The sequence below is a fragment of the Electrona antarctica genome, assembly GCF_951216825.1.
Source record: "Electrona antarctica genome assembly, chromosome: 23".
NCBI lineage: Eukaryota > Metazoa > Chordata > Actinopteri > Myctophiformes > Myctophidae > Electrona > Electrona antarctica.
Genome location: NC_136804.1, coordinates 30,155,677 through 30,173,045, shown reverse-complemented (window position 1 = coordinate 30,173,045; position 17,369 = coordinate 30,155,677). Strand labels below are relative to the sequence as shown.

General features: G+C 43.2%; 1 protein-coding gene across 1 annotated transcript; it reads left to right on the top strand.

Moving 5' to 3' along the window:
- Window positions 1–520: 520 nt before the first annotated feature.
- Window positions 521–17,301, top strand: LOC306916115 (uncharacterized protein). Its single transcript, XM_079493855.1, has 10 exons — window positions 521–732; window positions 2,850–2,947; window positions 3,797–3,907; window positions 5,339–5,437; window positions 6,685–6,780; window positions 7,748–7,858; window positions 9,164–9,287; window positions 9,638–10,820; window positions 12,159–12,211; window positions 14,398–17,301. The coding sequence occupies exons 1-10, from the start codon at window positions 693–695 to the stop codon at window positions 15,675–15,677; spliced, it is 3,195 nt and encodes a 1,064-aa protein (XP_079349981.1). The 5' UTR covers window positions 521–692; the 3' UTR covers window positions 15,678–17,301.
- Window positions 17,302–17,369: the final 68 nt, after the last annotated feature.

The following is a 17,369-nucleotide window of genomic DNA, read 5'->3' as shown; positions in this document are numbered from 1 at the left end:
GCTTGTGTCTCTGTAAAGCTGCTTGTTAATATTGGTAGTTGCGATTTTTTGGGGGGGGGTCTTGTTTCGAAAGTGTAGCTGTTCATTCTTTCATTTTTCATAATGTCGTTGTCGTTTAAACCAGTGATTCTCATTTCTCACACATTTCCACATGTGTAATGCTTAATTGGGTCGTCCACTCACAGTTAACAGCCTTTGTATTGAGTTTGTGCTTGAAATGTACTGTAATTCTGCAAACTGTTAATACAATTTTCAATCAATCAATCAATCCATGTCAAAGACCCCCAGATTAAATTTGTCCAACTAACATCTAAAACTAGTTTATGCCAGGCCCAGGAACCCCCATAACAAGATTTGTGTAAAATGTCTCAAATAACTTGTTTTTCAAAATAGCAGATCTACAAGTGAGCTTGTAGATCTGCCATTTTCAAATATAGCCTTATTAAGCCATGCTTATTTTGGGCTTGTTTTCATGGACCTGGCTGCTTATTTCTCTCACACAATTTGGCAACACTGCTCTCCCAGTTTGTTTTGAAAGCAAAGCAGCAGCGGTGATCAAAATGTGTTAATATCTAACTGTATGGATACAATGTGTCGGGTACAATGGACGTGTGTGTAACGTGTTTGAGGGTTGCATTATAGCTTTTTTCTGTCCTCATGATTGATCACCCAATAACTAAACATCTCGTGAAATGATGGATTCAGAGGAAGTTTTCGAGGCCGCCTTTACAGGTTAGTTGTCAGTTGTCAGTTGATTGTTTCCAACCCATTTCATATCAAAGGTGGACCATTTGAGCCACGGACCGCTATTTGATGACATTTATTAGCCTCTCAGACCCAACACTTATGTGGGTCTGAGATATATATATTTTGTCCACGCTGTATTGATGTACTATAGGGAAGATAACAGCTAGGCAGTAGGCAGTCGTTTATGAAAATAACAATTCTTCTACATTCTCTAATAGTGAGTGATGGTGTAGGCTTCTTGTAAATGAAGTAATGCACATGATGTGCGACGCATTGTGAGTTTGTATCTGCTATTTTCACAACACACACACACGCACACACATTTACAGTTTACATAACGTTTTCAATTTGTTTTGTCAATTGTGTCATACAATCCCATATGGGTTCTGGGCCAAAGTGACATGACAAAAAAATAATAATTGTTAACTTGAAATGAGACAATCTTATGCATAGAGGTCTTATGCACATTGAGTTTTGCTTGCGGTACTTCCAAGTACATTTCAATATAGTGTATTTCTATAACATTGCAGTATTGATACTTTTACTTAACATTTTGAGTACCTTTTTTCCACCACTGTACTGATATAGTCTAGCTATGAATGACATCACTCTGACTGCCCTCTGAGCTAATAGAAGAGTTGCGATATTGAGGGGGCAGAAAACAGCCTGGTCACGTGGTTCATGTACTCACATGAGCCCATAGACTCCAATGCATTCCGCCTTCAATTAGGGACAAACCAATAGAAGTCTATGTAGAAGAGCCGCCATTGGACTGGCCCCATGAAGTGAACAGAGTTTGCGTAACTCTGTCTATAACTCTGCCTCTGAGTACACAGGGTAATGACATCATACTGTACGTACATTAGCCAAAGACAACACCTAGTAATATTCTGTATTTCCCGGTATCGCCAAGGAAGATTAGAGAAGGAAGTGTCATGGTCATGTGACTGTGCTGCGCCATGACACTTTCATGGGAGCCAAATCTTGCACCGGAAGTGACATGTATACAAAGCAGTGAATGGAGCAAGCTGGACCAGCTCATAACAAACATTATTTATGAACCATTGAGACCTTTGTCATATACCGTAATCGGTTCAGGCATTTAAAAGAAGACATATCACAGTTTATTTTCTAAGTGCACAGTACATCATTTTATTTGAGGATTTAAACAGCAGCAGGTATCGTTTCTGTTCGAGATTTGGCTGCCGGACAGGAAACGGTGGGCAGTCTCGCGATACTTGGCACGTTCAGAAACGTACTTTTTGCTCTTTAGATACCTCCTATAAAATTACACAGTGTACACATCGAAAAGCAACACTGCAGAACAATAATGTGTTACATATCTTCTGATCTCAGTCACTCAGAAAATGTGTTTGTTCCTGAGCTGGTCACTGAGCTCTCATTGACTCCAGTGCATTCTGCCGAACTTCCGGGTGCCGTTTGGCTCCAATGGTGCGAATCTGCCGTCTGGAATTGCGTGATAGCGAAAATGACGTCGGTGACCTTACCTCCATTTAATATACCTTGGTATCTCTCTCTCTCTCTCTCTCTCAATTCAATTTCAATTTCAAAAGGCTTTATTGGCATGATAAATATCTTCTACATTGCCAAAGCATACATACAACAAAACAAAAGTCAGCATTGTGCACACAGAGACAACTCTCTGCACACACAGAGACAACAACAAACATCCCAACAATAATGAACAACAAGCAATACAGTAACAATGAAAATAAATTAACAAACAGAAACATAACAGCAACTTAATGACCCTGCACCCTGTTCAGACAGATATACCTGTCTCTTCTGTCCACTGGCTGTCCCTCAGTTGATGACAACTCCACACGTATTTTGCTGCCAAAACTGTGCATTTGGACTGTTCTCCCAGAACATATTGAAATGATGAGTTATTAATGGTGGATTCAAATTCTTTATATTTTTCTTTAAATTCAGGGAAGAATGATTCTCTGATGTCTTCATATTTGTCGCATTGTAACAGAAAATGTAGTTCCGTCTCCACCTCCCCTTGGGGAGGTGGTCAGGTAATTTGCAACTGTGTATTCTCGGTTGAGGGCCAACTACTCTCTCTCTCTCTCTCTCAGGTGTTCTCCCTGCCTTGTCACTTCCATCCCTGCGTCTCCTGGTCCCTCCGCTGCAGCTCATGACAGCGTCCATGTGGCAGGTGGTGAAGCAGCGAGAGGTAAAATGTAGATGTGGAACACCCTACCAACATGTCATTAACCCATTTAGGCCTGACGTAAAAAAATGTCATCTAAATTCTGACAGTTTTCTGAAATACCTCATGTTTCTGTATCAGTGGTGCTCAATATTTCATGTCAAGAACCCCAAACATTATATGTAATTGGCCACCGACCCACATCTGATAATATGTTGTTCCAGGGACCCCTCAGAAGCAAAGATTTGAATTAAAAACGTTCGCTCTGAAAGAATATATATTCAAAGATTTGTGCTGCATTTTCACGATTTTTCAAAAATAGCAGACCTACAAGCTCGTAGCGCGGCACCAAGTGCCGCGCTATGAGCTTGTGGATCTGCTATTTTTCAACAGCTAAAGCATAACATAATGCTTAAAACACCAAAAGGGGTTCCCACCCAGGATGGGTTAAGACATGTGAATCCCTTGACTCCTTCAAAACCGCTCCTGGTTTTTGAGTGGTGTACTGTAAACCACTCCTACAACTGGCTTTGTTAGTTTACGTGTCTGTCTGTTTGTCTGTCTGTCTGTTCGTACCAAAGAATGAGCATGGTTGCTATGGTCACCCAGTTCACACGGGTGTGATTTCATTACGTCAGACATTACGTCAGACCACAGCTGATCAGTCTATATAAGACCTTACACCACTCAGTTCACACGGGTGTGATTTTTTGTTATATAGAAGTGTCTATTTGTACGTTGAATTGAAAATGGTGGACCCTGTTGTGTAATGTGTTATGGTGTCGTTCCACAGTTAACAGTTTTTGTATTGAGTTGTGCTTGAAATGTACCTATTCTGCATACTGTTAATAATAAATCTTTCAATTAATCAAGGTCATGAGCTACTGGAAAGTGGCAGAGTTTGTCTCCTTGGTGACTGAGGTGATCCCGGAGCTTCTCGTGCACAAGCACAGCACACAACTTCACCTGGGACTACGGGCCAGGGTGAGTGTTTAGGCCTGAGACCAGATTCTACAAAATGTCTTCTAAATCCTGACAAGTTTTCTGAAAAATGTTTCTATGTCAGTCGTTCTCAAACATTTTCATGTCAAGGACCCCCAAAAATATATGTAATTGGCCGCCGACCCCCATCTGAAAATATGTTGTTCCCCCCCCCCCCCCCCCCCCCCCCCCCCCAGAAGCAAAGATTTGAATTTAAAACGTTCGCTCTGAAAGAATATTCAAAGATTTGCGCCACATTTTTATGATTTTTCAAAAAATAGCAGATCTACAAGCTCGTGGCGTGGCACACTATGAGCTTGTAGATCTGCTACTTTTCAATAGCTAAAGTATAACATAATGGGTGAAGTGATACAATTTAATTTAAATGTGGGTATAAAGTGCTTCACAAGGTGCACTAGGGCCGGGGCAGATTCACACTATGGTCCCGAGTGCACACTCGGGACCATTTGGCAGATGTTGTGAACGCGGCGTACCGTTCCCGGGAGCGGATCACGCAACCATTCCCGGGACCGCATGGAGGCAGTCTCGGGACCGATTGAAGTGTACTCGGATACGGATCGGTGCAATGTGAAAGCATTGAATACAGTTGGATGAAGTGTACTCGGATACGGATCGCTGCAATGTGAAAGCATTGAAATAATACAGTTGGATGAAGTGTACTGGGATACGGATCGCTGCAATGTGAAAGCATTGCATACAGTTGGATGAAGTGTACTCGGATACGGATCGCTGCAATGTGAAAGCATTGAATACAGTTGGATGAAGTGTACTCGGATACGGATCGCTGCAATGTGAAAGCATTGAATACAGTTGGATGAAGTGTACTCGGATACGGATCGCTGCAATGTGAAAGCATTGAAAACAGTTGGATGAAGTGTACTCGGATACGGATCGCTGCAATGTGAAAGCATTGAAAACAGTTGGATGAAGTGTACTCGGATACGGATCGCTGCAATGTGAAAGCATTGAATACAGTTGGATGAAGTGTACTGGGCGCGGAAGAATCAAGGCCAATGTGAATCATGGCTAGCGGGGGGACCAGGCAATCCTAGTCGGGAACAGTTTGAATCAAACGTGTGAATCTGCCCTTAGATTCACTTTTAAAGGATCCCTGGCTAATAAGACAAATATGCCTTAAAACATTATACTTGCCCTCCTATAACTAAAAATAAAAACACCTTAAATATTTTATTTCTTTCATAAAAATAATCTTTCACTCAATAGGAACTGCTCCCGTCGCAAGTTGATGATGTCATTATGTCTATGTGTGCTCCAGCCCTATGGAAAGTATGGAATGCACATGCTAATAAAAACGATAATAGTTGTCTGGCTACACAAGACTAGCCCTAAGACAACTATATGCACCATATTGTACTGTACTGTATATTGATCTGCAATTGTTTTATTTCCCAGTATATTCTTGAGCTGTGCCGTAGTGAGCAACTGGCAGATCCTGAATTCATCTCGTTGTACCTTGACAAAGTTAAACCAGTGACCCCTAAGCCTGCAGAAGTAAGTATGAAAATTCCAAGTGTACCTTAACAGCTATATCAACTATAAAAGCATTGTAATCGGTGTGATTACAGTTATAAGCACTCAGTCATAAGTACTCATAATGCAATCCCAATAGAGCCTTTTAACACGAGGCCCGCCAGGAACATAGGAATATAGACACGTAGAATAGCGTAGCGTGCCACACCCGGAAAAGCCGTTTTAACAGCGATGTATTCATTAATGCATGTTTTAATACGATCGTATCGAAATCTACCGTTCGTTAGCTTTGTTATGCTTCTGAGCCAATGGCCGCGGCCATTTTGAAGATGCGCGCGCATCCACTTACATTGCCTGCTCTGTTTTCAGACGGCTTTATCTCACAGAAGCGATATTGCAGGGGTCGCTTTGTCCCAGACAAGCGTTTTCAACGGCCTGTAGCAGGCGCTGTGATACTCGCGGTCCACTTTTTCCACCACCGACCGAGAGAACAAGCACCAGCTTCGTCAACACACACGGAATGGTTTCATAGTAAAATGCGATTACGGATATTTGGCTCTTCAAAGTAAGTGTCACGCGCGATAAAACCCTGGCAGGACGCGACGGAGGGATTAAATAATGGTAGCGGTAAATGGGTTAAAACAACTTAACTCATTCCATGCCACAGGACGCCTTATGATTTGGCTGGTCACTCAGACCTTTTTTCTTTTGGCCCGGATCATAGGTTTATTATAATTATCATAGTTGTAACTTGTAATACATGACATTATAATATATTCATATTTATATCATGCATTGTAATCACTGTTATATGATTTATAGTGTGATTAGTGTGAAGTCACTATCCATGGCTCATTGAGTGCTGATAAAGCCAGAGTCGAGAGTTTCACTTTTTTGGATGTGGAGTCCCAAGTAAGACAAACTGCTATTTAGTCATTTTATGGCCGCCGACCCCCATCTGAAAATATGTTGTTCCAGTGACCTCCCAGAAGCAAAGATTTGAGTTAAAAATGTTTGCTCGGAAAGAATATATATTCAAAGATTTGTGCCACATTTTCACGATTTTTCAAAGATAGCAGACCTACAAGCTCGTAGCGCGGCACTCGGTGCCGCGCTATGAGCTTGTAGATCTGCTATTTTTCAATAGCTAAAGTGTAACATAATGCTTTAAGACACCAAAAGGGGTTCCCGCCCAAAATGGGTTAAGAACTCAGAGTACTGTCTGTATATGTGACCCGAGTTCTCGCCTGTGCTTAACCTTGTTGCAGGAGAATGCAGTAGAAATGGATGTGATGGAGACTCATTTTCTGGAACTTGTCCAAACTCTGCTTAAAGACTCTGAAGAGAGGGAACATTTTTTCACGGTGAGACATCACTTAATACTCTATTACTCTAACAGCAACACATCTAGCATTCTAATGGTAGATGGTAGAGTCCTCAATGGGCCTGAAGTTGAAAATTATCACAGAGTAAAAGTGAAACACCAGTCAGCACCATCTTCATAATAGATAAATACACACGGACACTAAAAGCTGGACATAACTCAATATACATCTTTTTTTCATGGAGTAGAGCCCGAGGCATGGCCAGGCCCGACTAATTAGCATACATGTTATGCCTGGCCCGTCCCGTCCCGAAAAACGTCGGGCCGAGTTCGGGCAGAATTTGAGAACTCTGGTAGATGTGTTGGTGGTATATTTTTAAGATGGCTATTTTGGAATTTGGCAAACGAGCATGAGCAGCAACTTTAATGATTATTCAGAAATTGTCCACATTGGCGAAAGGGCCTTTCTGTGTGGAGTTTGCATGTTCGCCCCGTGTCCCCTAGGGTAGATACCCTCACAAAAAACGTTGCAGTAATCCTGGTCTCTAAACTGCCTCCCCCTGGCCAGCCTGATGGAGGGGAAAGGAACTGGTCGGAATAACGTGTTCCTTCCACACGCTACGTCCAACCAGGAAAACTCCCCCCTGTCAGGTGTAAAGGACACTCATGCATGAAGGAAGCATGAGTTCAAGTCCGTTGCTCTCCCCAGGTTGGCGGAGGGTGTGTAGAGCCCAGGATCACATTAGATAATTGACACAGGGGTGAAAAATGGGTTACAAAATTGTGGGATAAAAAAAAAAGAAATTGTCCACATTAGAAACAAACCTGTGACCAACATGACATTGTTGCTGTACTGCATGTTCTCCTTCCTATTCCCTCACAGGAGGTGTTCCCTGTAGAATATGGACCACACTATGACATGTTCTCCTTCCTATTCCCTCACAGGAGGTGTTCCCTGTAGAATATGGACCACACTATGACATGTTCTCCTTCCTATTCCCTCACAGGAGGTGTTCCCTGTAGAATATGGACCACACTATGACAGTGATCTGCAGACTCTGTTCTATGAGTTCCTCTGTCGACTCACTCAGTTCTTGCCAACTCCCGACTTCGAGCAGGTACAGTACGTGAAGTCATGATAAATGCTAACAAGGCTTGCCAGACTAAACCACATAAAACCAGTGTTGATTTCGTCGACTAAACTATAACGAGAAATGTTTGTCGACCTTTTTTCATTGACGAAAACAAATTGGAAACTAAATGAAAACTAAGCTATGATTGATGACTAAAAGATCCAGTATAAGAAGGGGAAAAAAATCATTTTACACTTGGTTGCATGCTGAAAATAGCCGATCTACAATGCGATGTAGATACGATGCGTTGTGAGCTTGTAGATCGGCTATTTTCATCAAGTGTAGCAAGCTTGTTGATCGCCCTTTTCAGCAAGCTTGTAGATCGGCTATTTTCAGCAAGTGTAAAATCAGCCGTTGCGACGGCATCAAGGCCTGCCAAAATACATTTTAGTCGACTAAATCAACTGTAGGTTTAGTTGACTAAAATCTTATGATGTGTAGTCGACTAAAACTAGACTAACATTCCAGGTGACTAAAATGTGACTAAAACTAAGTGAAAACTATTCAAGAGACTGTGACTAAAACTAAAATCAAAATTTGCTGTCAAAATCAACACTGCATAAAACCTACTACCCTTCCCGTACCGGGGGGCAAATATTTGGGGGAAAATATCAGATCTACTAGCTCACGCTGCATTGCAATGTGGTGGAGCATTGTGGGCTTGTAGATCAGCTATTTTTGGGCAAAGAGATGTGATGGGGAGGGGGAAAAGTGAACAGGCCAAGTATAGAGTCCTGTCAGCATTGCATTATTTTATCAAGTTATGAGTGAATTAGATCCAGAGGGTACTGTACATTAGGGGTGTGCTGAAATATCGATATGGCGATATATATCGATACGTCCTCCCGCGATGAATAATCGATATTGATTATTAAAATATCGATGTTCTTTTTTTTTTTTTTTTAAATGTTGTTCATAATGAAGTGATGTTTAGAATAGGAGGAAATTACTGCTAAAATAAAGCAAATCCCACTCAGATTCCACAGCAACCAGAAGTACTGAATTACTGGATGGTGATTTGTCCAAAGTCTCCAAACAGCTTTGTGGGAATACAAAATGCTGCATTTTTTCAGTTCCAAGTATTTTGTAGTTGCAGATATCGTGATATATCGTTGATGAAATTTCATACAATATATCGATATATCGCAAATATCGCAATATATCGAATATCGTGATATTATCGTTATCGAGGGCCTAATATCGCGATATATATCGTATCGTGAGGAACCCATATCGTCCCACCCCTACTGTACATGCAGCAGATCCAGCCTCTTTCTCAATCTCCCACAGACCGTGTCCTGGCTCGGTAGCGCGACCTCCGTTCTGGAAGAATGCGTACTTCTAGTCTCTGCGCCTACGGATCTAAAGAATCTGCTTCAACACCATAAACACCTCGGCCATTTTGAGCAACATGGTAAGTGAAGAATGTTTTTACTCTTCATGTGACCACCGTGCTCTGACTTTAGGTGTGTTACCCGTTCAAAACATATCGAATAAATAACGGTAGTGGGTCGCACACACCAAGACATTTTTTGAACAGGGGACGAACAATCCAGCCTTCATCAGTGATGCTGCAAGATAATCCTATCCTGCATAGCAGCTTTTTTTTTTTTTTTTTACGTCATAGTGTCTGAGCAAATAGGTATAGTGTCTACTTTACGTCATGATGATGTACGATGATACGATTTGCCCCTCACTTCACACAGGTGTTTTATTTAATTAATTTTCAACATGTATGACAATGTGATTCTTGTTTTTGTCAAGTTCCCCCCTCGCCCATGGGTGACTGCATCATTTCCACCCTGTCCGCCATTCACCCTAGCAGAGTGGTGGTGGCTACAGATCAGCCCGGCTGTGACAACCAAATGGACCCATTGCAATGCCTCAACGACGACGCCAACCCTGTGTCATTCGTTGACGACATCGCAGTGGAAATCATCGCCGTGACGGACTACGCGGAGGTCGAACTGGGGACGTCTAGCGCAGAGGACGCCGCAGAGGTGGTGGTGATCACTTGCTTTGAAGGAACGGTTATTGAGACGGTTACTGAAGACATAATGGAAACGCTTCCTGCGCTGCAGCCGGAAGTGCTTCGGGTAGAGAAAGCGGAGGGAGCGGAGGTGGTGCCCGAAGCAGGTGAGGACATCGGTCCGGCAGTCCTCGTCCGCGGAGAAGAAGCTGTGGACGACGACCAGGTGTCGTCTCGCCACAAACCCACCTCTGGGCCTCACGTCTGCCCGCAATGTGAGAAAAGCTTCAAGTTTGCCTCTTCCCTGCTAGCACACAGAGTCATCCACTCCGGCGAACGCCCATACCGCTGCAACCAATGCGATCAGTGTTTCTCTTTCCGGCAGTCCCTGGACAGACACAAGCACACGCACAACAAGCGGGGACGCACGTACGACTGTGCGGTCTGCGGGGAGGCCTTCCGGTCCCCTTCGGCTCGCTTGGAGCACAAACGGACGCACAGGAGAGACGGCGCACACGTTTGCCTGCGGTGCGACAGAAGGTTTGGCTCGGAGTCGGCGCTGGCGAGACATCTCAAAAGTGAAGCAGAATGTCACCACCACCACCACGCCGGATCCGACTCAAGCGGACTCATCGAGACGACGGTGAAAGCCACGCAAGGCGAAGAAGAGGTTGCTGCCGCACTTCCTGAAAGTGACAGCCCGGTGGCCCCACGGGTCGAACGTGAGCATATTTGCGATCGTGATCCAAAGGGAGAGGGCGGTCGGAACAGTCCTCGCCCTTCCTCTCAGCCCGGAGATGATGACACGGCGGAGACCCTGGTGAAAGTCCGCACCAGTGGCCGCAGGCGGAAACCCACCATGAAGGTTCAGGCCATAGATTCGCAGAAACGCATTGGGAAAGATTCAGCCGCTAAGAAAAGACGGAGTGGCTCAGTGCTGGAGAAGCCACCCGTTTTGAAACCAGAGCCTTTCAACAGGTAATATAATGATATGAAACCAGAGCCTTTCAACAGGTAATATGTGAATGATATGAAACCAGAGCCTTTCAACAGGTAATATGTGAATGATATGAAACCAGAGCCTTTCAACAGGTAATATAATGATATGAAACCAGAGCCTTTCAACAGGTAATATGTGAATGATATGAAACCAGAGCCTTTCAACAAGTATTAATCCATTGAGAAGTGAGAACAGATTCTACAAATATCTTCTAAATCCTGACAGTTTTCTGAAAAACCCAACTTTCTATGTCAGTCGTTCTCAAACAATTTCATGTCAAGGACGGTGAAGGACCCCCAAAATTATATGTAATTGGCTACCGACCCCCTTTTGAAAATATGTTGTTCCAGAGAAGCAAAGATTTGAGTTAAAAAAGTTTGCTCTGAAAGAATATATAGGATATTCAAAGATTTGCACAACGTTTTCACGATTTAAAAAAAATAACAGATCTATAAGCTTGTATGATGATAAGAGCGCCCCTCACTTCACACGGGTGTGTTTAAATTATATCTTTTTAGGGGCATGTGGTCTACCTGCACAGCCTTTGTGATCTACTGGTAGAGTTTGCCTGTTATCTCTCCTATATGGTACCACAATTGGATGTGGATAAAATCTTATCCAACGACAACAAAATATTCTTGAGTCCGTGGCTCAAATACTGAATACATAATGGGCCTTGATATGAAAAGGGGAAAAAACCACTGCAATAGATAAATGCCTCACTTCATCATACGAGCGTGTCGCACAAAAGCTTTGCTGATTTCCATCGCTCAAAAATATTCTTTTTGGTATATATCCTCTCTTCATAATGTAAATAGTATCCCAAGAGGCACACTTTACTACTTATTTTGATGGAAATAAGCGAATTAGCACTAAAACGTCCCAATGAGGGCTTATGCTAGGGGAAATAGCCAATAATGGGCTTTTGCACAAAATAACACCTGGACCTCTTTGGTGGGAACAACTACAAAGCCTTCTAGTCTGAAATTCTCCTTTAAGACCTGAGACCAGATTCTACAAAATGCCTTCTAGATCTCAACAGTTTTCTGAAAAATGTGTGTGTGTGTGTGTGTGTGTGTGTGTGTGTGTGTGTGTGTGTGTGTGTGTGTGTGTGTGTGTGTGTGTGTGTGTGTGTGTGTGTGTGTGTGTGTGTGTGTGTGTGTGTGTGTGTGTGTGTGTGTGTGTGTGTGTGTGTGTGTGTGTGTGGTCATGAACCTAATATATGAAAACACATTTTACATGTTTTTGAGGTTACTTCATTATTCTTATGTATCGTCATTGCTGTTATTCATATTCTGCTGTTTCTGTCTCACCAGCACCGAGCATTCCTACGGCTCACCGATGCTGTCGGCAAAGGATGCTGATGAAGGTGAGCCTGCAGTACATAAGTACAACACTTTATGATTTATGTGATTTGCATAATATGATATTTCCTTCCAAGGGAAAGATGTCAGCCCTAAGAGGGGCTTATACGAGAACCTCACCGTTTATGAATTTATTAATATTAAAAAACAAAAACAAACTAGAACTAGAAAAAGTGCCCTTCCGGGCACAGGTCTCCACCAGGAGGATAGGAGTGTGTGTGATGTTTGGCAAGGATGTTTAGGAGGATGTTTTTTTTTTTTTTTTATGATTTGAGGCATTTTGTTCCAAAAATGTGTTTTGCAAAAATCAACCTGTTGGTGGCGCTATAACAGGCCAATGTGAAAAGGGTGGGATATATTCCTCAGCCTAGTAAGAAAAAGTGTGAAAGATTTCACGTAAATTGCATGCTGCGTTCATGATTTGAGGCTATTGTTCAAAACGGGGCAATCTTGCAAACTGTGAAAGCCAATTATAGCCAATTAGGATGGAATATGAAATATCGGACAGATCCAACTTGAGCACATGACCATAGAGATACTGTGTAACGATTTGTGAGATTTTTGGACAGAATCTGGAGGAGTAATATCAAAAAATGTGTTTTACAAAAGTCGGCCTCCTGGTGGCGCTATAAAAGGCAGATGCGGAAAATGCAGGTCAAAGGTTTGTCCTTGGCCTCTAGGGAGTGTGCATGCAACGTTTCACGCAGATCGGTGCAGTTGTAGGTCAAAAATGTGAAAAGCTGCCTCATGGTGGCGCTATAACTGGCCGTTCTGGAAAATGTGGGGCAGAGGTTCATCGTTGGCATCCAGGGAGTGTGTGTGCAAAGTTTGGCATCGGCCGGGTTAACGGTGCCGGAGATTAGCTGTACACAGACGGACGGAAGGACACACACACGGACGGACGGACACACACACGGACGGAGTGCAAAACATACTCTCTCCCCATGCCTTCGGCCTGGTGGAGACAATGATATAAAAACAATTGAAAAAGAAAATGGGATAACAACAATGTACTAGATCCAAAAGTGTATTCCACAGTGAGACTCCTTTATATTTTATGGCAAACTGCCCCCCCTGGTGGTGGTAACATAGAGGGGCATGTCATTGATTTGTTTGCCTAGTCTGGTAAGAATGAAAACTTGTCACGGTTACATGCATTTCATCAGCATTCATTTAGAACTTGATTACATTTTTGACCGTGACTCTTTGTTTGAGGTGGCTCAGTAATATCCAGTAATGGACACCTGGCTCTCGCCTATCATCTGTTTCTAAAATTTTGATTGATTGATTGAAATATTTATTAACAGTTTGCAGAATTACAGTAAATTTCAAGCACAACTCAATACAAAGACTGTTAACTGGGAGTGGACGACCCAATAAAGCATTACACTTGTTTACAAGAGGGTCCACCTTGTTCAATTCATCAAAACATTTAGAGACGTACAGATAGACACTTCTACAGTATATAGCCAAAGAACGGAACAGGAATTTATCATAAAGGAAGTAAAAAGGGTAAAGAAACATATACAGTGAGGGGAAAAAGGGGTGGGTGGTGGAAGGGGGATTCAGATTTTACGGGGGCCAGTTTCGAATTGCAGCCGTCCGTAGGTGCCCTTTGAGAGCTGTTTTGAAGGAGTCAAGGGATTTGCATGTCTTAATGACTGTTGGTAGGGCGTTCCACATTTTGGTGGCATAGGAGCGAAAAGAATCTAGTCCCTTGTTTGTGCCGAATCTGGGTTGCACATGGTTTGTTGCACTCCCTCTGGTGTGTGGACTTCGTTGACATTAAGGAAGTATTAAGTAAATATACTAGTGTGTTGTTATAGTGTGTACTAAGCTGTTGAGGACTGTTTAAAATAAAGACTATTTGTTAATCTACTGCTGTTTTTAGCCTATTTGTGGGCCATATTATTCATGAGTTTCAAATGTAGTTCTACACCTGCCATGTTGGGGAATGGGGACCAACATGGCAGGTGTTTGTCTGAACAGTCTGATTGCCATAGAACTAATTAATTTGTTTGCAACACCAATATGGCAGGTGTATCACTACATTTGAAACTCATGAATAGAGCCAGCCAATGCAAGCTTTTCTTATCGTATTATAGTCGAACATTTGATAGAAAGTGTTTGAGAATAGAATAATGCTACGGACCTCTGTATATAAATATAATCATTGTTTTTCTCTCTTCAGGGCCTGTAGGAGACGGATCAACGACTGCCTTTTCCTGTCCTACGTGCTCCTTCTGTCACACGGACGAAGCTAAGGTCCAGCAGCACGTTGATGACGTCCATTCCGCTGAAGGCAGGGACAGCAAACCGGCCGCCCCGCCGCTCCTCCCGGGAGACCAGGAAGCGGGTCGTTTCGGCTGTCCAGACTGTCCGAAGTGCTTCAAGTTCCGGTCGCTGCTGAAAGCCCACCGGCGTCTCCACACGGGGGAGCAACCCTATCTGTGCTCTCAGTGCGGACGGCGCTTCTCCTTCAAGCAGTCGCTGGAGAGGCACAGGCAGACGCACAAGGACGGGTGCGAGTACGAGTGCCCCGTCTGCGACCAGGTCTTCACGTCCCTGGCGGCGCTGAAGGAGCACAGGGGCAGCCACATGGACAACGGCGACTACGTCTGCACGGAGTGCGGCCGGGCCTTCACCTGGAAGTCCGCCCTGGTGCGACACCTGAAGACCCACAGGGACGAGGACGAGGAGAAGAAGGCCCAGCGTCCTCACAAATGCTCGCAATGTGACATGGTGTTCGGCAGCGCCGGCCAACTCGGCAGACACCTGCAGACGCACAGGGAGGAGAGGGCGTACGCATGCAACTGCGGCAAGAGCTTCGCCTACCAGGCGGCGCTCAGAGCGCACCAGCGAATCCACCAGGAGGAGCGGCCGCATCGGTGCGCGCAGTGCGGCAAGGGATTCCTCTACAATGGCGGCCTGCTGAGCCACATGAAGATCCACTCCGAGGAGATGCCCTTCATGTGCTCCTTCTGCGGCAAGAGCTTCAAGAGGGAGCGGAACATGAAGAAGCACGAGCGCTGTCACACCAGGGAGAACGTGTTCAGCTGCTCCCAGTGCGATAAGAGCTTCGTCTACAAGGCGACTCTGACTAGGCACGAGTTGACGCACTCCGGCGAGAGGCCCTTCCTTTGCTCCGACTGCGGAAAGGGATTCTTCTCCCACGCGGAGCTCTTGAAGCACGAGCGTTTTCACACGGGACACAAGCCGTTCCAGTGCCCGCACTGCGGGAAGCAATTCACCCAGTCCTGCTACCTCACCATCCACCTGCGCTACCACACCGGCGCTCGCCCGTACTCCTGTAACGACTGCGACAAGAGCTTCCTCAGTGCCAATCGACTCAAGAGGCACCAGCGGACGCATACCGGAGAGAAGCCCTACCTGTGTGTGGAGTGTGGCAAAGGATTCAAACAGTCGTATCACCTCAAAATGCATCAGCGAACACACGCCCTGAAGTTGTAACTCGGTTGACTGTTACAGGGTCAGCTACTTAGTTTAAGGGATGGATCCTAGATAGATGTTAAGCCAGGCAGTTTGTGGGCAGTATCTAACTAAGGGGCGGCCACTATATTTCCACACTCACTCCAGAGGGCCAATATATTTCCACACTCACTCCAGAAGATCGTTTTGAGCTTGTAGATCTGCTATTTTTTGCTAAATTTGAATTGAAATCCTGATTTTTTTTTTTTGCTATTTTTTAATTGGAATCCTAAAAAGTTACATTTTTATTTAATTTCAAATGCCTTTAATATTAATATATTTAATTAATGCAAATACATTGGGCATAAAAAAAGATACCAGTCATTTAGCTACTAATATCAGACTGAAGTAATTAAAGCGGGTCATGTTTGCATGTTTGGAACGGCCAAAATCAATAATATATCAGTATTATATATATATATATATATATATATATATACACACGTGTATATATCAGGCCCACAGATTATTAAGTGAAGGTGGGGGCCGCATGTGGCCCCCAGGCCCGCCAGTTGCCCATGTATGATCAATAGATAACCATCAGCCTTTTGTTATAGTGATGTAATAGCTGGGACACAAACTATTATTGAATTATGCTTTATTTCAGATCAATCGGTGTAGAGAGACAGGAAACAGAAGGACAGAGAGAGAGGAGAGACATGTGATGCAAGGCAAGATAGTATGTGATTGGAACCTGGGCCCTCAAGGAGCATTTTGTCAGCAGCCAGGCATTCAGAGAGAATGTAAATCATTTTAGTCAGTTATGAATTATTTCCAGACTGAATAATTACAACAAACACAGGTCAATGTTGATTTTGACAGCTAGTTTTAGTCATAGTCTCTCAAATAGTTTTAATTTAGTTTTAGTCACCTGGAATGTTTTAGTCTAGTTTTAATCGACTAAATATCGTAGAATTGTGGTCGACTTCAGTTGATTTAATGGACTGAAATGTATTTTGGCTGGCCTTTTTACACTTGCTGAAAATAGCTGATCTACGCTGCAACGCATTGTGAGCTTGTAGATCAACTATTTTCAGCATGCAACCAAGTGTAAATTGACTTATACTGGATGTCTTGTCCACTAGTTCCTTCCTAACATTTCGGTCTAGTTTTTATTTGACAGAATTGTCAATATATTTAGTCTTAGTTTTAGTCATCATAGCTTAGTTTTCATTTAGTTTCCATTATAGTCGACGAAATTTTTTTTGTCATAGTATTGGTCGACAAAATCAACACTGACACAGTGCTTGCTACAATTCTGAAAGACTGAAGATTTGATTGCAATACTTTTATAAAATGTACTGCAGTCATTGCCCCCAACCAGTGAACTGTAAATTATTAAATACTCAACTGGACAGCCTTTTTCGAACGAGTACAATTTAAATGAATATACCACTTAAATTAATTTCTGTGAAGATTGTTTTTTAATGGTTATGTTCATATTATAATGAACCCCAGGTGCTTCTTGTTTGCATTTCGGTTAAATTATTTGACATTTTGTTTCTGTCAATAGTAACGGGGCTTCCTCAAAAGGGATATTTCACCATAAAGCAGACCAAATCATGCCTGTAATCTCACGGTTTCTTGATAACTACTGTATGCATATTTAATTTGAATTATCTGATGAGGATATTAAAGTTAAATAATGACAATGACAAGCCTTAAAGTATTTCA